General features: G+C 35.7%; 1 protein-coding gene across 1 annotated transcript in view; it reads right to left on the reverse strand.

Moving 5' to 3' along the window:
* CATSPERE (catsper channel auxiliary subunit epsilon) overlaps positions 1–21,730 on the reverse strand; it is a gene marked incomplete at its 3' end in the record, with an annotated part of 242,258 nt that overhangs the window by 126,326 nt on the left and 94,202 nt on the right. Inside the window, exon 9 of the mRNA XM_079916436.1 lies at positions 16,725–17,217. Coding sequence (XP_079772562.1) covers positions 16,725–17,217 — 493 coding nt within the window. The remainder of the gene's footprint in view (positions 1–16,724; positions 17,218–21,730) is intronic.

The raw sequence follows: 21,730 nt of genomic DNA on the forward strand, positions 1-21,730 counted from the left end.
AATTTGCAAAGATTCGTTGTCTATTCAGGTATTCTGCAGATGCAGGGTACATCAAGTTGATTGTGGAGATTTAATCTGCTGCTCCTGAGGCTTCTGGGAGAAATTTGCCTTTCTCTTCTTTGTTTGCACGGCTCCTGGGTTTCAGCTGTGGATTTGGCCCTATCTCTGCGTGTAGGTCGCCTGAGGGTGTCTGTTCCCGCTCAGACAGGACGGGGTTAAAGGAGCAGCTGATTAGGGGGCTCTGGCTCACTTAGGTCAAGGGGAGGGAGGGGTACGGAATGTGGGGTGAGCCTGCGGTGGCAGAGGCTGGCGTGACGTTGCAACTTCCTGAGGTGCGCCGTGTGTTCTCCTGGGGAAGTTGTCCCTGGCTCATGGGACCCTGGCAGTGGTGGGCTGCACAGGCTCGTGGGAGGGGAGGTGTGGGCTGTGACCTGTGCTTGCACACAGGCTTCTTGGTGGCTGCAGTAGCAGCCTTAGCATCTCATGCCCATCTCTGGGGTCCGCCCTGATAGCCACAGCTTGTGCCCATCTCTGGAGCTCGTTTAGGCAGTGCTCTTAATCCCCTCTCCTCATGCACCACAAAACAAATAGCCAAAAAAAGTCTCTTGCCTCTTCAGTAGTTCCAGACTTTTTCCAGGACTCCCTCCCAGCTAGCTGCGGTGCACTAGCCCCTTTCAGGCTGTGTTCACGCAGCCAACCCCAGTCTTCTCCCTGGGATCTGACCCCTGAAGCCGGAGCCTGAGCTCTCAGCCTCCACACGACCTAGCAGTTGAGTAGACAAGCCTCTTGGGCTGGTGAGTGCTGGTCAGCACTGATCCTTTGTGCAGGAATCTCTCCACTTTGCCTTCTGCACCCCTGTTGCTGCACTCTCCTCTGTGGCTCTCAAGCTTCCCCCCCACCACCAGTGTTTCTGCCAGCGAAGGGGCTTACTAGTGTGTGGAAACCTTTCCTCCTTAACAGCTCCTTCCCACTGGTGCAGGTCCCGTCTCTATTCTTTTGTCTCTGTTTTTTCTTTTGCCCTACCCATGTATGTGGGGAGTTTATTGCTTTTTGGGAGGTCTGAGGTCTTCTGCCAGCATTCAGTAGGTGTTCTGTAGGAGTTGTTCCATATGTAGTTGTATTTCTGACGTATTTGTAGGGAGGAAGGTGATCTCCACATGTTACTCTTCGACCATCTTGAAGCTACTCCCACCTTTTTATTTTATGCTAGTTTTGCCTTCATATATAAAGTATGTTTCTCGTAGGCACCATATAGTTGGGTCTTGATCTTTTTGATCTGATAATCTCTGACTTTTAATTATAATGTTTGGATCATTTACACTTATTTATTTTAAAAATATTTATTTATTTATTTGTCTGTGTTGGGTCTTAGTTGCAGCACGTGGGATCATCATTGCTGTGTGCAGTATGCTCATTGTGGCATGCAGGATTTTTAGTTGCAGCATGCAAACTCTTATTTACGGCATGTGGGATCTAGTTCCCTGACCAGGGATCAAACCCAGGCCCCCTGCATTGGGAGGATGGCGTCTTAGCCACTGGACCATCAGGGAAGTCCCTGGATCATTTCCATTTAATTGATTATTTATATGGTTAGGTTTAACTCTATTATCTTTTTTTGTTTTCTACCTGTCCCAGCTTTTATTTTTATTCTTTTACCTCTTGTTTAAGATTAACTGAATGTTTTTTATGATCACATAGCATAATTTTTAATTTTGTCATTTTATTGGTCACTGTAGTGCTGATAATATACATCTTTAGGGACTTCCCTGGTGGTAAAGTGGCTAAGACTCCATGCTCCCAATGCAGGGGACCCATGTTTGATCCCTGGTCAGGGAACTAGATCCCACGTACTGCAAGTAAGAGTTTGCATGCTGCAACTGAAGATCACACATGCCATAATTAAAGATCCCACATACCACAACTAAAAGATCCCACATGCCACAGCTAAAGATCCTATATGCCACAATTAAATATCCTGGACACTGCAACTAAAGATCCCGAATGCGGCAATGAGGATCCTGCATGTAGCAACTAAGACCCAGTGCAGCCAAATAAACAAACTAATAAGTAAATAAATATTTTTAAAATGTGTACATCTTTTTTTTTTTTTTTTTTTTTGTGGTACGTGGGCCTCTTACTGCTGTGGCCTCTCTCATTGCGGAGCACAGGCTTTGGATGCGCAGGCTCAGCGGCCATGGCTCACAGGCCCAGCTGCTCCGTGGCATGTGGGATCTTCCCGCACCGGGGCATGAACCCCTGTCCCCTGCACTGGCAGGCGGACTCCCAACCACTGCGCCACCAGGGAAGTCGAAAAATGTGTACATCTTTAACTTCCCACAGATCGTTAAGTGATATTATACCACTTCAAATACAGTATAAAAATATTGCAAAAGTGTATTTCCACTTGTCCCCTCTTGTCTTTTTCATACATTTTATTTTTATATGCGTTATAAACTCTAAACTACATTGTTACTATTTTTGTTTAAACACTTATCTTTTAAAGGGATTTAAATAATAATAAGAAATATTATAAATGTAATCTTGTAGATACCATTTGTGGTGATTTTCACTTCTTTGTGTAGGTCCATAGTTCCATCTGGTATCATTTTCCTTCCACTCAAAGGGCTTGCTTTAGCACATTTCTTCTTTGTGGGTGTGCTAATGATGAATTAGCCCAACTTTAGTACATCTGAAAAAGTATTTTCACTTCATTTTTGAAAGATATTTTCATGGCTTTAGAATTCTATATTTGAAAGAGGTTGCTCCACTGTCTTTTCACTGGCATTGTTTCCAATGAGAAATTTGATGTCATACTTATCTTTGTTCCTTTGTATATAAAATATTTTATTCTTCTGACTGCTTTTAAGATTTTTCTCTTTATCATTAGCTCTGAGTAATTTGATTATGTGTCTTGGTATAGTTTTCTTATTTCACATGCTTGGGGTTCACTGAGCATTTTAGATCTTTAGGTTTCAGCTTTAATCAAATTTGGATCATTCTGGCCATTAATTTTTCAAAAAATATTTTTGTGCCTTCTTCCTCCTTCAAGAATTCCAAGTACATCCATGTTAGGCTGAAAGAAGTTTCACAATCACTGTGAGGTTCTTTTTATTTTATTTATTTATTTTTGGTCTCGTATTCTCTGTATATCATTTTGAATAATTTCTACTGCTGTTTTGATGTTCACTAATCCTTTCTTCTATAATGCCTGCTGGTAATCACATCCAATGTCCTTTTTAAAAATCTCAGTCATAGAAGTTTTCATCTCTCAAAGTTTGATTTGGGTATTTTCTTAAATATAAAATATCTTCCTATCTCTACTTTACATGCTTTTCTCCTCTCTAGCTTTTGAATATGTGAAACACAGGTATCTCTTTTAATATCTTTGTCTGCTAATTCTAACATCTGTGTCAGTTTGGGTTCAATTTTGATAAGCTAATTTTTCTCTTCAATATGGATCATATTTTCTTGTTCTTTGTATGCTTGGTATTTTTGATTGAATGACAGAAATTGTGACTATTACCTTGTTGGGTGCTGAATATTTTTTAAAAATATTCTTGAGTTTTGTTCTGAGATGTCTTAAATTACTTTAAAACAGCTGGATACTTTTGGGGTTTTTTGTTTAAAATTTGTTAGATGGGACCAGAGAAGCACTTTGTCTAGTGATAATTATTCTCAGTAGTGAGGCAAGACACTTAGGAGCACTCTACTCAATCCCCCATGAATTGTTATGTGTGTTTTCAGTCTGGCTGGTTAGAACAGGTACTGTTCCCATCCCTGTGTGAGTTATAATTCAATTCCCTAGTCCTTTCATTCAGTTTTTTCCCCAGGATTGGATAGTTTCCCCACAAATATAGACTGATTGATACACTGCTGAATACATGAGGGGAGTCCTTGGAAAATCTCTAGAATTCTGTGTGCAGCTCTCTTATCATTGCTATTCTGCTTTGCAAGCTCCAGCCACCTTCCCTCCCTTGATTATAAGTTCCACTTCCTCAACTAAGTGAATCTGCTGGACTCTGTCTCAGTCTCCTATGTCACCATTCCCTGGTCTGGGAACTTTCTCAAGACATTAAGCAGGGGCAATTGCAGGGCTTATCTTGATTTCCAATGTTTTTGAATATATAAAGCATGGTTTCATACTATTTTCTGCTGTTGTTTCATGCTGGAACATATATATATATATATATATCCTATTTTTTATTCTATCTTGTGCAGAAGTGGAAGATTCTAATATAAGCACTTAATCCTATAAATTCCATTTTAGGCACTGCTTTAGCAGAACTCCATAATATCCTCACTTTCATTCAGTTAAAAGAATATCTAAAGACACTGATGAAGAGACCTTCGAGATGGTGGAGGAGTAAGACGAGGAGATCACCTTCCACCCACAAATACATCAGAAATACATCGACATGTGGAACAACTCCTACAGAACACCTACTGAACGCTGGCAGAAGACCTCAAATTTCCCAAAAGCCATGTGGTTGACAGGGTCTTGATGCTCTGGCCAGTATCAGGCCTATGTCTCTGAGGTGGGAGAGCTGAGCTCAGGACCTTGGTCAACCAGAGACCTCCCAGCTCCATGTAATATCAAATGGCAAAAACTCTCCCAGAGATCTCCATCTCAATGCTAAGAGCCAGTTAAACTCAACGACCAGCAAGCTACAGTACCAGAAAACCTATGCCAAACAACTAGCAAGACAGGAACACAACCCCACCCATTAGCAGAGAGGTTGCTTTAAATCATAATAATGTCACAGACACCCCAAATCACACCACCAGACGTGGTCCTGCCCACCAGAAAAACAAGATCCAGCCTCATCCACCAGAACACAGGCACTAGTCCCCTCCACTAGGAAGCCTACACAACTGAACTGAACCAACCTTAGCCACTGGGGGCAGACACCAAAAACAATGGGAACTACAAACCTGCAGCCTGTGAAAAGGAGACCCCAAATACAGTAAGTTAAGCAAAATGAAGACAGAGATACACACAGCAGATGAAGGAGCAACATAAAAACCCACCAGACCAAACAAATGAAGAGGAACTAGGCAGTCTACCTGAAAAAGAATTCAGAGTAATGATAGTAATGATGATCCAAAATCTTGGAAATAGAATGGAGAAAATACAAGAAACGTTTAACAAGGATCTAGAGGAACTAAAGAGCAAACAAACAATGATGAACAACACAATAAATGAAATAAAAAATTCTTTAGAAGGAATCAATAGCAGAATAATGGAGGCAGAAGAATGGATAAGTGACCTGGAAGATAAAATAGTGGAAATAACTACAGCAGAGCAGAATAAAGAAAAAAGAATGAGAAGAATTGAGGACAGTCTTAGAGACCCCTGGGACAACATTAAACACACCAATATTCGAATTATAGGGTTCCCAGAAGAAGAAGAGAAAAAGAAAAGGACTGAGAAAATATTTGAAGAGATTATAGTTGAAAATTTCCCTTATTTGGGAACAGAAATAATCAATCAAGTACAGGAAGCACACAGAGTCCCATAGAGGAGAAATCCAAGGAGAAACACGCCAAGACACATATTAATCAAACTATCAAAAATTAAATACAAAGAAAAAATATGAAAAGCAGTAAGGGAAAAAAACCAAATAACATACAAGGGAATCCCCATAAGATTAACAGCTGATCTTTCAGCAGGAACTCTGAAAGCCACAAGGGAGTGGCAGGACATATTTAAAGTGATGAAAGGGAAACCCTTCAACCAAGATTACTCTACCCAGCAAGGATCTCATGCAGATTTGCTGGATAAATTAAAACCTTTACAGACAAGCAAAAGCTAAGAGATTTCAGCACCACCAAACCAGCTTTACAACAAATGCTAAAGGAAATTCTCTAGGCAGGAAACACAAGAGAAGGAAAAGACCTACAATAATAAACCCAAAACAATTAAGAAAATGGTAATAGGAATGTACATATTGTTATCTACCTTAAATGTAAATGGATTAAGTGCTCCCACCAAAAGACATCGACTGGCTGAAATGATACAAAAACAAGACCCATATATATGCTGTCTACAAGAGACCCACTTCAGACATAGGGACACATACAGATGGAATGTGAGGGGATGGGAAAAGTTATTCCATGCAAATGGAAATCAAAACAAAGATGGAGTAGCAATTCTCATATCAGACAAAATAGACTTTAAAATAAAGACTATTACAAGACACAAAGAAGGACACTACACAATGATCAAGGGATCAATCCAAGAAAAAGATATAACAACTGTAAATATTTATGCACCCAACATAGGAGCACCTCAATACATAAGGCAAATGTTAACAGCCATTAAAGGGGAAGTCAACAGTAACAGAATCATAGTAGGGGACTTTAACACCCCACTTTCACCAATGGATAGATCATCCAAAATGAAAATAAATAAGGAAAGACAAGCTTTAAATGATACATTAAACAAGATGGACTTAACTGATATTTATAGGACATTCCATCCAAAAACAACAGAATACACATTTTTCTCAAGTGCTCATGGAACATTCTCCAGGATAGATCATATCTTGGGTCACAAATCAAGCCTCAGTAAATTTAAGAAAATTGAAATTGTATCAAGTATCTTTTCCTACCACAACGCTATGAAAGTAGCTATCAATTACTGGAAAGAAATCTTAAAAAAATAGAAACACATGGAGGCTAAAAAATACACTACTCAATAACTGAGAGATCACTGAAGAAATCAAAGAGGAAATCAAAAAATACCTAGAAACAAATGACAATGAAAACAAGATGACCTAAAACTTATGGGATGAAGCAAAAGCAATTCTAAGATGGAAGTTTATAACAATACAATCTTACCTCAAGAAACAAGAAACATCTCAAATAAACAATGTAACCATACACCTAAAGCAATTAGAGAAAGAAAAACAAAAAAACCCCCAAAGTTAGCTGAAGGAAAGAAATCATAAAGATCAGATCAGAAAAAAATGAAAAAGAAATGAAGGGAATGATAGCAAAGATCAATAAAACTAAAAACATAGAAGATAAACAAAATTGATAAACCATTAGCTAGACTCATCAAGAAAAAAAGCGAGAAGACTCAAATCAATAGAATTAGAAATGAAAAAGGAGAAGTAACAAGTGACACTGAAGAAATACAAAGGATCACGAGAGATTACTACAAGCAGCTATATGCCAATAAAATGGACAACCTGGAAGAAACTGACAAATTATTAGAAAAGCACAACCTTCCGAGACTGAACCAGGAAGAAATAGAAATTATAAGCAGACCAATCATAAGCACTGAAATTGAGACTGTGATTAAAAATCTTCAAACAAACACAAGCCCAGGACCAGATGGCTTCGCAGGCGAATTCTATCAAAACATTTTGAGAAGAGCTAACACCTATCCTTCTCAAACTCTTCCAAAATATAGCAGAGGAAGGAACTCTTCCAAACTCATTCGATGAGGCCACCATCACCCTGATACCAAAAACAGAAAAAGATATCACAAAAAATGAAAATTACAGGCTAATATCACTGATGAACATAAATGCAAAAATCCTCAACAAAATACTAGCAACCACAATCCAACAGCACATTAAAAGGATCATACACCATGATCAAGTGGGGTTTACCCCAGGAATGCAAGGATTCTTCCATATACACAAATCAAAAATGGGACACACCGTATTAACAAATTGAAGGAGAAAAACTACATGATCATCTCAATAGATGCAGAAAAATCCTTCAACAAAATTCAACACCCATTTATGATAAAAACCCTCCAGAAAGTAGGCATAGAGGGAACCTACCTCAACATAATAAAGGCCATATATGAAAAACACAAAACCAAAATCGTTCTCAGTGGTGAAACCTGAAACCATTTCCTCTAAGATCAGGAACAAGACAAGGTTGTCCACTCTCACTACTATTATTCAACATAGTTTTGGAAGTTTTAGCCACAGCAATTAGAGAAGAAAAAGAAATAAAAGTTATCCAAATCAGAAAAGAAGAAGTAACGCTGTCACTGCTTGCAGATGACATGATACTATACATAGAGAATCTTAAAGATGCTATCTGAAAACTACTAGAGCTAAACAATGAATTTGGTAAAGTAGCAGGGTACAAAATTAATGCACAGAACTCTCTTGCATTCCTATACACTAATGATGAAAAATCTGAAAGAGAAATTAAGGAAACTCTCCCATTTACCACTGCAACAAAAAGAATTTAACACCTAGGAATAAACCTACCTAAGGAGACAAAAGACCTGTATGCAGAAAACTATAAGACACTGATGAAAGAAATTCAAGATGATACAAACATATGGAGAGATATACCATGTTCTTGGATTGGAAAAATCAACACTGTAAAAGTGACAATACTACCCAAAGCATTCTACAGATTCAATACAATCCCTATCAAACTACCAATGGCATTTTTCACAGAACGAAGACAAAAAATTTCACAATTTGTATGTAAACATGAAAGACCCTGAAGAGCCAAAGGAATCTTGAGAAAGAAACACAGAGCTGTAGGAATTAGGCTCCCAGACTTTAGACTATACTACAAAGCTACAGTAATGAAGACAGTATGGTACTGGCAGAGAAACAGAAATATAGATCAATGGAATAGAATAGAAAGCCCAGAGATAAACCCATGCTCATATGGTCAACTTATTTTTGATAAAGGAGGCAAGAATATACAATGGATAAAAGACAACCTCTTCAATGAATGGTGCTGGTAAAACTGGACAGCTACATGTGAAAGAATGAAATTAGAACACTTCTTAACACCATACACAAATATAAACTCAAAATGGGTTAAAGACCTAAATGTAAGGCTAGAAACTATCAAACTGTTAGAGGAAAACATAGGCAGAACACTCTATGACATAAATCACAGAAAAATCCTGTTTGATTCACCTCCTAGAGAAATGGAAATAAAAACAAAAATAAACAAATGGAACCTAATGAAACTTAAAAGCTTTTGCACAGCAAAGGAAAAGGAAACCATAAAAAAGATGAAAAGACAACCCCCAGGATGGGAGAAAATATTTGCAAATGAAGCCACTGACAAAGGATTAATGCCCCAAATTTACAAGCAGCTCATGCAGCTCAATATCAAGAAAACAAACTACCCAAACCAAAAATGGGCAGAAGACCTAAGTAGACATTTCTCCAAAGAAGATATACAGATTGCCAACAAACACATGAAAGGATGCTCAACATCATTAATCATTAGAGAAATGCAAATCAAAACTAACATGAGGTATCACCTCACACCAGTCAGAATGGCTATCATCAAAAAATCTACAAACAGTAAATGCTGGAGAGGGTGTGGAGAAAAGGGAACCCTCTTGCAATGTTGGTGGGAATGTAAATTTATACAGCCACTATGGAGAACAGTGTGGAGGTTCCTTAGGATAATAAAAATAGAATTACCATACCACCCAGCAATCCCACTACTGGGCATGTATCCTGAGAACACCATAATTGAAAAAGAGTCATGTACCACAGTGTTCATTGCAGCTCTATTTACAATAGCCAGAACATAGAAGCAACGTAAGTGTCCACCGACAGATGAACGGATAAAGAAGATGTGGCCCATATATACAATGGAATATTACTCAGCCATAAAAAGAAAGGAAATTGAGTTATTTGTAGTGAGGTGGATGGATCTAGAGATTGTCATACATGGTGAAGTAAGTCAGAGAGAGAAAAACAAATACCGTATGCTAACACATATATATGGAATCTAAAAAAAAAAAAAGGTTCTGAAGAACATCAGAGCAGAACAGGAATAAAGGCCCAGACGTAGAGAATGGACTTGAGGACATGGAGAGGGGGATGGGTAAGCTGGGACGAAGTGAGAGAGTCACATGGACTTACATATACTACCAAATGTAAAATAGATAGTTAGTGGGAAGCAGCCACATAGCACAGGGAGATCAGCTTGGTGCTTTCTGACCAGCTAGAAGGGTGGGATAGGGAGGATGGGAGGGACACACAAGAGGGAGGAGATATGGGGATATATGTATAGCTGATTCACTTTGTTATAAAGCAGAAACTAACAGACCATTGTAAAGCAATTATACTCCAATAAAGATTTTTAAAAAAAGACACTGATGAAAGACATTAAAGAGGACACAAATAAATGGAAATATATAACATGTGCTTGGAGTGGAAGAATTAATGTTGTTAAAATGACAATACTATGCAAGGCAATCTACAGATTCTATGCAATGCCTATCAAATTACCAATGGCATTTTTCACAGAATTAGAACAAAAAATTTTAAAACTTCTATGGAAACACAAAAGACCCCCCAAAACCAAAACAATATTGAGAAAGAACAGAGCTATAGGAATCAGGTTCCCTGACTTCAGACTATACTACAAAGCTACAGTGATAAGAACAGTATTGTACTGGCAGAAAACAGACACATAGATCAATGGAACAGCATAGAAAGCCCAGAAATAAACGCAGACACTTATGGTCAATTAATCCACTACAAAAGATGCAAGAATATACAATGGAGAAAAGATAGTCTCTTCAATAAGTGGTGCTGGGAAAACTGGACAGCTACATGTAAAAGAATGAAATTAGAACACTCCCTAACACCATACACAAAAACAAACTCAAAATAGATTAAAGACCTAAATGTAAGAGCAGATACTATAAAACTCCTAGAGGAAAACATAGGGAGAACACTCTTTAAGATAAATCACAGGAATATTATTTGGGGTCTATCTCCTAGAGTAATGGAAATAAAAGCAAAAATAAACAAGTGGAACCTAATTAAATGTAAAAGCTTTTGCACAGGAAAGGAAACCATAAATAAAACAAAAAGACAACCTATTAAATAGGAGAAAATATTTGCAAACAATCTGACTGACAAGGGATTTGTCTGCAAAATATAAAAATAGCTCATACAACTCGATAAAAAAAAACCAACCAAAAAATTGGCAGAAGACATAAATAGACATTTCTCCAAAGAAGATATAGAGATGGCCAACAGGCACATGAAAATCAAATGTAATTCAAACACTCCAGTCAGAATGGCCATCATTAAAATGTCTACAAATAATAAATGCTGGAGAGCATGTGGAGAAAATGGAAACCTCCTGCACTGTTGGTGGGGATGTAAATTGGTACAACCACTATGGAGGACAGTAAGGAGGTTCCTTAAAAAACTAAAAATAGAGTTACCGTATGATACAGCAATCCCACTCCTGGGCATATATCCAGAGAAAACTATAATTTGAAAAGGTACATGCACCCCAGTGTTCATAGCAGCACTATTTAAAGCCAAGACATGGAAGCAACCTAAGTCTCCATCAACAGATGAATGGATAAAGAAGATGTGGCATATATACCCAATGGAATATTACTCACCTTAAAAAAGAATGAAATAATTCCATTTGCAGCAACATGGGTGGACTTAGAGATTATCATATTAAGTGAGGTAAGACAGAGAAAGAGAAATATCATATGATATTGCTTATATGTGGACTCTTTAAAAATAAGACAAATGAACTTATTTACAAAACAGTAACAGACTCACAGGCATAGAAAACAAACTTATGGTTATCAAAGGGGAAAGTGGGCAGGGAGGGATAAATTAAGAGTTTGATATTAACAGATACACACTACTATATATAAAACAAACAACAAGGATCTACAGGGAATTATATTCAATATCTTCGAATAACCTATAATGGAAATGAATCTGAAAAAGAATATATACATATAAATAAATATGTATATAACTGAATATATACAACTGAGTATATATATATACATATATGCGTGTATATATATATATATATATATATATATCTGAATCACTGTGTTGTACACCTGAAACTAACAGAACATTGTAAATCCACTATACTTCAATTAAAATAATTTAAAAAAAGATTTTCTAATTTCCCTGAGATGTCCTATTTAACACATGAATTACTTAGAAGTGCATTGTTTAATTTCCAAGAATTGGGGTATTTCCAGATATATTTCTGTTATTGACTCTTAGTTTAATTCCACTGTAGTTAGAGAACATACTTTATATGATTTAAATTCTTTTAAATGTGTTGAGGTTTGATTTATGACTCAGTATATGGTCTGTCTTGGTAAATGTTCCATGAACGCTTGCTAAGAATATATATTCTGCTGTTGTTGGGTAGACTATCCTATAAATATAAATTAGATTCAGTTGGTTTTTCAGTTCTTCTATACAATTGTCTATTTTATCTTCAACTATAATTATGGATTTGTCAATTTCTTCTTTCACTTCCATCAGTTTTGATATAGTTTTAATGTTTTACTTTTATTTAGTTAAAATGATTTTTAGGGGACTTCTCTGGTGGTGCAGTGGTTAAGAATCCGCCTGCCAATGCAGGGGATATGGGTTTGAGCCCTGGTCTGGGGAGATCCCACATGCCGCAGAGCAACTAAGCCTGTGCACCACAACTACAGAGCCTGCAGTCTAGAGCTCATAAGCCACAACTACTGAGCCCATGTACCACAGCTACTGAAGCCCACATGCCCTAGAACCTGTGCACCACAACTACTAAGCCTACGTGCCACAACTACTGAAGCCCATGTGCTCTAGGGCCCATGTGCCACAACTACTGAGCCTGTGTGCTGCAACTACTGAAGCCCGTGCACCTAGAGCCCATGCTCTGCAACAAGAGAAGCCACCACAATGAGACCCATGCACCACAATGAAGAGTAGACCCCGATTGCCACAGCTAGAGAAAGCCTGTGTACAGCAACGAAGACACAATGGAGCCAAAACCAAAAAATTTTAAAAAATTATTTTTCATCCCCTTGAAATGGTGTTTGTCCAAATGGTTATTGTAATGTGTATTTATAAAATTTCAAATCCTTGATGACCTTCCACATATCTGTTTTTAAAAAGTTGATTTCTAGTTTAATTCTGTTATGACCAGAGAACATACTTTGATTTCTCTTCTTTTAAATTTGTTAACATTTGTCTTATGTTCTAAAATATACTCTATCTTTGCTAATATTCCATGTTTACTTGAAAAGAATATATTTTCTGCTGTTGTTGGGTGGAGTATATTTTACAAATGTCTACTAGGTCTAGTTGGTTAATTCAGGGGTCAGCAAACTTTTTATGGAAAGGGCTATATAGTAAATATTTAAGTTTTGGTCCACATACTCTATTGCAAATTTTTATTAGTGCTGTTGTAGGGCAAAAGCAGCCAGAGATGATACATAAGCAAATGAGCATGGCTATATTCCAATAAAACTTTTTACACAAAAGACAGCAGACTTGATTTGGCTGAGATGGGCAGTAGTTTTCTGACCACTGGTGTTACTTATCCTTGTACATCCTTGCTTGTTTCCTGTCTACTTGTTTTATCTATTACTGAAAAAGGACTGTGGAAATCTTCCAACAATTTTGTGGATTTATCTATTTCTTTTTTCCATTCAACTAATTTTGGTTCATTTGCTATGAAGCTTGTTTGTTAGATACATACACATTTAGGATTACTATGTCTTCTTGACAAATTGACCCTTTTATCATATAATGTCCCTTTTTATCCAATTGTTTTCCTAGTTTGTCTGATATTAATAAATCCACTCCCATTTTCTTTAATTAGTGTTTGCATGGTATATACTTTTCCAATGTTTTACTTTTAATTCAACTATGTCTCCTTATATTGAAAGTGGGTTTCTTATGGGAAGCATACATTTTGGTCTTTAAAAAAAAAAAATCCAATTTGACAATCTCTGCCTTTTAATTAGTATTTTTTGGCCATTTACATTTAATGAAATTATTGACATGTTTATATTTAATTACCATTTTGTTGTTTTCTGTTTGTATCCTCTGGTTTTTGTCTCTGTGTTTCCCTTTCCTGTCTTCTTTTAGGTTATTGAAAAGAAATTTTTTTTTAGTATTCCATTTTAATTTATCTGTTGAGGTTTTTAAAACTCTATCTTGTATAATTTTTTAGTGGTTGCTCTATGGGTTATAATAATGCATTTAACATTTCAAGTGTAATGAAGAAAGCTCACTACCCCATGGGTTCTTTTATCCTTCTTCATTTATGCTGTAATAATCATGTATTATATCAACATACATTAAAAAGCTCACCAGAAAATGTTATATATTTTAAATTTTGCTATTACATATCATACGTATTTTAAGGAACTTAAGAGTATAAAAATTAAGAGTATAAAAATACAAAAATTTTATAGTCTTAAGCTTTAAGGAACTTAAGAGTATAAAAATAATCTATGTAATAGATTATATAATAACAATCTATTATTATTAGATTAAATATTATTATATAATCTAATAATAATCTAATAATTGTTAGATTAGAATTTTATTTTAGCTAATTAAATTAGATTAATAAATCTAATTAAATAATTTTATTAAAATGATTTTAGTCTAAAATAATTTTTACCTGTATATCTACCATTTCAGTTGTTTTTTACTCATTATTGAAGTTTTAAATTCTCCATTTCCCTTCCACCTGATAAGCTTCATTAGACATATATTTCTTTTAGAATAGGTATTCTGGTAACAGATTTTCTTAGTTTTCCTTCATCTGAGAATGTCTTTATTTCTCCTTAATTCCTGAAAGACATGTTTGTCTGGAATAGAATTCTATGCTGATGATCCTTTCTTTCAGTACTCTACTAATACTGCTTCATTGCCTTCTGTTATCTATGGCCTGTGAGGAAAAATCAGCTATCACTTGAATCATTGTTCTCCTATATATGATGTATCACTTCTCTCTGGCTGCTTCCACATTTTTTTCCTTTGGTTTTTAGTAGTTTGATTATGAGTTTCTTTTACAACTACATTGTCTGGAGTCTGTTGGGCTTCATGGCTCCATAAGTTTATACTTATTACCAAATTTGAGAAGTTTCTAGCCATTATTTATTCAGATTTTTTTTTTCTACATAATCCTCTCTCCTCTCCTCCTTGGACTCCAATGTCATGTATGTTAGACGTTTTGGTATTGTCCCACAGGTCTCTGGGGCCTGGTTCAACTTTGACAATTTTTATCTATTGTTTACATTGGAAATTTTCTATTGATATAACTTCAGTCTTATTGACTGTTTCCTCTGTCATGTCATACCCATTCTGCTATTGAGCACATCTAATCAATTTTATTTCAATTATTCTAATTATATTATAAAATCCCTGATTTTGATTCTTAAAATAGTTTCAAACATTCTTATTCTTGAGGATAGTTTTATTGAATGTATATAATTTTAGGTTGCCAATAACTTGACGTCAGTTGAGTATTTCACTATCTTCTGACTTCCATTGATTCTGACCTCCATTGATTCTAATTGTTTTACTATCTTTACTTTGTTTATAATTTGTCCTTTCTCCTTGGATGCTTTTAATATCTCTTATTAGTCTTTGATACCCTGCAATTTCACTATTTTGTATCTAAGTGGGTTTTCTTTTTTCCTATATCAACTTGGATTTATTAATATTTATGGATTGAGGATTGATATCTTTCTTTAAGTCTGAAAAAGTCTCAGCTCTTTCTCTTTCTTGCTAAAATTTCATTTTGGAATTCTGGTTAGATATATGTTGAATCTTCTCTTTCCCATTCTTTCTTTCATCTCTCTTACCCTCTTTTCCTTGATTTCTCCCAGATTTTCATTTTGTTTGATTTCTTCTTATCTACTTCTCAATGCACTAGTTATTTTTGTTGTATCCAATCTTCTATTTAAGGTGATCATTGAATTTTACATTTCAATTTTTGTTAGTTTTATCTAGGTTATATTTTAACATTTATTTTTACATATTTAAAATTTTTGAAATAGAATCTACATACAGAAAATTGACCAAGTATAAATAAATAAATAAATAGCTGGAAGATTGATCACAAAGCAGAAATCTGTGTAATAGCTACCTAGATTAAAAAATAGAATATAATCAGAACTCCCAAATATCACACATACTCCCTCCCAATCACTACATCCTTTCTTTCCAGGATAACAATTATCCTAAATTTTATGGTAATGACTCCCTTGCTTTTAGTTTTACTCATTGCCTTGTCATTTGATAGATTCCTTTTTTCTCATGCTTTCCATTTTCTTTTCCATTTATTTAAATCTATTAAAGATATTTTAGATTCATTTTATTCTCTGTAGTTGGTGGTACACCTCTGTAAAGAGGTCTCTGAGAAGCTAGGTCAGAAAGATAGAGTTATTTACAAGCATAAATAACTCTACAGGGACTTCCCTGGTGGTCCAGTGGTAAAGAATCTGACTTACAATGCAGGGGAGTGGGTTTGATTCCTGGTCAGGGAACTAAGATCCCACATGCCACAGGGCAACTAAGCCCATGTGCCACAACTATTGAGCTCATATGCCTCAACTAGAGAGCCTGTGTGCCATGAGCTACAGAGCCCACACGCTCTGGAACCCATGCACCACAACTACAGAGTCCACATGCCCTGGAGCCTACCCTCCACAACTAGAGAAGAGAAAACCTGCACGCCACAACTAGAGAGACACCCATGTGCCACAACGAAAGATCCTGCATGCCTCAGCAAAGATCCCGTGTGCTGCAACTAAGACCCGATGCAGCCAAAAATCAATTAAAAAAAAATCTTAAAAAAATAATTCTACAAAGAGCTGCATAGTATAGTCTCTGATATATCACTGTATTAAACAGTATGGTAAATATACCTAAATGTGCAGGTATAATATACATATATGTAATCTTTTTACTAACCTTCAATAAATAGTTGATCCAACACCATTTTCTTGATGTAATGCCAATAATTCCACCATCAGGAAGATTTACATTGCTTCCCAGTCCTTTGAATGCATTATAATTTTTTAAGTAAAGAATACCATTTATTAAAAAAAATATTCCATCCTGTGATAGGGTCACATCAGACACACTGTGTCTTTCATCATCAGTCAGAATGTTTGGAGGCACTCTGATTCTGGTCCAAGTACGGAATGAATCATTTGTCTGAAAGGTCTCCATATCAGCTACCACCACAACAAATGAAGGAGCACAAGTAGCCCAGTCTGCCATTAACTGACTACCCTGTGGTGAAGATATTGGTAAAAACTCAGGAATCTCAGGTATTGTTAACAAAGAAAAAGTCAGCAGGAAAAAAATATCTGCAGTAAAGCAATCTTGAAAAGCCACTTGATTTCCTCTAATCTCCTTTAGCACATCATTTTCTGTCATCGGTATCGAGATATGCCAGGTCCTAAGAAGAGAAAAATAGAAAATATAAGAATAAAATGCACCCCCTCCTTCTTATCCATCTTGCATTGTGCTGACATTTATCATCTTTTATAAAAATTTTTATTTTTATCAACATAAATCTGGGTAAAACAAAACAAATAGTACTAAAACATTACCACTGCCCCATTTCTCCTCATTCCTCACTTAAGTTCCCAAAGAAAAAGTTTTGACCCTTACAGCTCTTTGTCCTGGAATATGTTTCCATATTCTCAAACAAATATTCCGTTTTTTTTTTTTTTTTTTTTTGTGGTATGCGGGCCTCTCACTGTGGTGGCCTCTCCCGTTGCGGAGCACAGGCTCCAGACGCTCAGGCTCAGCAGCCATGGCTCATGGGCCCAGCCGCACCACGGCATGTGGGATCTTCCTGGACCGGGGCACGAACCCGTGTCCCCTGCATCGGCAGGAGGACTCTCAACCACTGTGCCACCAGGGAAGCCCGTAGATGTTTTTAATGGCATCCAAGGCAATATTCGTTAAATGGATATCTGACATTCTGTACATATGCATATTTTATTTCTATTTCTTTTAAAATATCATTTATTTACTAATTTTTAAAACAAAATAATAAATCATGTTATACAAGAGTATATGATACAAAACACACACCTTAAAGAATAATACCAAGATGAACACCTGTGTAATAATCACCCATATCAAGAATCAGAACATTGCCAGTAACTTGGAAATTTCCTGTATGTCTCTTCTTTCCCCCTCTTCCACCCACTCACATATAGTCACTGGCCTGATTTTTTAAAATACTGAGATATAATTGACATATAGCATTTTATTAGCTTTAGGTGTATAGTATAATGATTTGACATTTTTATATATTGCAAAATGATCACCACAGTAAGTCTAGTTATGTCCATCACCATACATAGCTATAAAAATTTTTTTTAATGATAAGAACTCTTAAGATCTACTCTCTTACTTTCAAATATACAATATAATATTATTAAATAGAAAATATAAATATAAAACTCCACTAGTATAGCTGGATACTTTAAAACTTCTCTATAAGTAGTTAATAGATCCAACAGGCAGAAAATCAGTAAGGACATAGTTAAACTGAAGAGCACCATCAATCAACTGGATCTAATTGACATTTAAAGAATACTTCATCCTGGGCTTCCCTGGTGGCGCAGTGGTTGAGAGTCAGCCTGCCGATGCAGGGGACACGGGTTCATGCCCCAGTCCGGGAAGATCCCACATGCCGCAGAGTGGCTGGGTCCATGAGCCACGGCTGCTGAGCCTGCGCGTCCACAGCCTTTGCTCCACAACGGGAGAGACCACAACAGTGAGTGGCCTGCATACCGCAAAAAAAAAAAAAAAAAAAAAAAAAAAAGAAAAGAAAAAGAAAAAAGAGTACTTCATCCTAAAACAGCAGAATACACATTCTTCTCAAGCTCATACGGAGTATTCACCAAGATGCACCATATTCTGGGCCACAAAGCACTCCTTAAAAAATTAGAAATCATCAAAGTATGCTCTCATATCACAATGTAATTAAGCTAGAAGTCAATACAGAAAGATACCTGAAATTTCCCTAAATATTTGGAGATTAAACAACACACTTCTAAGTAATATATGGATCAAGGAAGAAATCTCAAGTGAAATTTTAAAATATTTGGAAATAAATGAAAATACAACTTATCAAATTTGGGAGATGACCTGAAAGCAGTGTGCAGAGGGAAGTTTACAACATGAAATGCATACACTAGAAAAGAAGAAAGAACTAAAAATCAATAATCTAAGCTTCCACCTTGAGAAACTAGAGATGGAAAAGGAATATAAACCTACATCAATCAGAAGAAAAATAATAATAAAAATTAGAGCAGAAATCAGCAAATTTAAACCAGAAAAGCAGTAGAGAGAATCAATGAAACCAAAAGCTGGTTCTTTGAAAAGATCAATAAAATCAATAAACTTCTAGTTGAGCTAAGAAAGAAAGACAAAGGACACAAATTACTAATATCGGAAATTAAAATGGGCCATCACTACTGATCTCCTGGACATTAAAGAGTAATAAAGGAATACTCCTTATTAAATGAAAAAATAATGGACAATTCTATGCCCACAAATTTGATAACTCAGATGAAATGGACCAATTGAAAGATACAACGTACCAAAAATCACACAAAGAGAAATAATGTGAATAGGGATATATGCATAAAATAAAATAAATAAATAACAAATTACCTTCCAAAACAAAAAGCACCAGGCCCAGACAGGTTCACTGGTGAATTCTAACATTTAAGGAATATAGGATGTCAATACTCTATAATCTCTTCCAGAAAATAGAGGCAGAGGCAATACTTCTCAACTTATTCTATGAGATCAGCATTACTCTAACACCAAAACCAGATAAAGACATTACAGATAAAGCTACAGACATTTTAAATTCAATAATGTGTAAAAAGATTTATTTACCATGACCAAATGGGATTTATTCCAGTTATGCAAGTCTGGTTCGACATTAAAAATCATTTAATATAATCCATCACATAAACAGGCTAATGAAGAAAAAGCATATAATCATATCAATAGATGTAGTAAAAGCATTTGACAACATCCAACACCCACTCATGATAAAAACTCTCAGCAAACTAGCAACAGAGGGGGAGCTTCCTTGACTTGATAAAGGAGCATCTACAAAAACATACAAAAAATTTAATGGTGAGAAATTAGATGCTTTCCTCCTAAGAACAGGAACAAGGCAAAGACTTCCATTCAACACCATACTGGAAGTTCTAGCTAACACAATAAGACAAAAAAATGAAATAAAATTTTACAAGATTGGGAAGGAAGTAACAAAATGCTCTTTGTTTACAGATGACATGATTATCTATGTAGAGAATCCCAAAGAACAGACAAAAAATTCCTGGAACTAATAAGCAATTATAGCAAGGTTTCAGGATATAAGGTCAATTCCCGTGCTTTAAAAAACTAGTTTACCACATTATGTATTAATAAACTACATAGTATTTAATTTTTCAACTTTTTGCATTTTATATAAATGGAATCATACTGTACTCTTCTTCCATGACTTGCTTTTTTCATTCAATATTATGTTGGTGAAATACATTCATGTTGATTTGTGTTGCTGTGTTTGATTTATTTTTCACAGCTGTATAATGTATATATTCTATAGCATAATTATACTAGAGAATGTTTATCCATTTCTCTATGAATGGAAATTAGTGTTTCAATTTTTTTCCTATTAGAAACAATACTGCTACAAATATACTTTCACACCTCTCTTGATGCACCTGTGCATGGGTTTCTCTAAGGTATATACTGGTGTTGAATTGCTGAACCATTTGATATATGCATCTTCAACTTTGACTGACAGTGTAAAAATATCTTTCAAATTGTTTGTGCCAATTTATACTTCTACTAGCAATGTATGTAAGGGTTCCATTGATGCACATTTCTATGGTGTGAATGTTTGTGTGTGCCCAGAATTCGTATATTGAAATTCTAATGCCCAACGTGATGGTAATAGCAAGTGGAGCCTTAGAGAGGTGCTTAAGTCATGAGGGTAGAACTCTCATAAGTGGGATTAATGCACTTGTAAAAGAGGCCCAAGAGAGCTCCCCAGCCTGTTCCACCAGGTGAGGATACAATGAGAATTCTGACACCCAGAAGAGGGCCTTCAACCAACCACACTGGCACCCTGATCTCAGACTTCCACCCTCCAGAACTGTGAAAAATAAACTGTTGTTTATAAGTCACCCAGTTAATGGTATTTTGTTATAGCAGCCTGAATGCTGAAACATATTTTTACCAAGTCTAAAATGTTAATTTATCAATCTGGTGTATGTAAAATAGACCTTTCTGGGCTATTAATATTTTTCTCTAATTGTTAATAAAGTCAAACATCATTTCATGTACCTATTAATGAGTTGTTTGTCAAATCTTTGCTTTTATAACTTGAGGTACTTTTATTGATTATAGAAAATTTTTCCTATCCTGAGGCAATAAAGGTATTTTCCTATCTCTTTTTAAAAGTTTTTCAGTTTAGCCTTCCACATGTATGTCTTCTGAGGTTATTTTATTATTATCATCATCATCATTATTATTAATCTCAGATTATTTTAATGTATGATATGAGGTAAGTAATTATGATATGAGGTAAGAATAAAGTAAAGCTTCATTCTGTCCCTATTAAGATGATTAGGTAGTTTTCTCCTTTAATCTATTAATGTAGTAAATTATATTAAAACATTTTAAATATTATACTACTAACCTTGCACTTCTGGTATAAACCAACTTGATTATATGTCATATCTCTTTTCATATATTGGTGGATTTATTTTACTAATATTTTATTCAGAGTTTTGTATCTAAGTTCATGAATGAGATAAGACTATAATTTTTCTTTCTCATACAGACCTTGCCTGAATTGGCATATGATAATTTGCTAACTTCATTCTGCAATTTAGGATTGGAATGATCTGTGCTAGTGCTCTCTC

Source organism: Stenella coeruleoalba (assembly GCF_951394435.1).
Source record: "Stenella coeruleoalba genome assembly, chromosome: 1".
Lineage (NCBI taxonomy): Eukaryota > Metazoa > Chordata > Mammalia > Artiodactyla > Delphinidae > Stenella > Stenella coeruleoalba.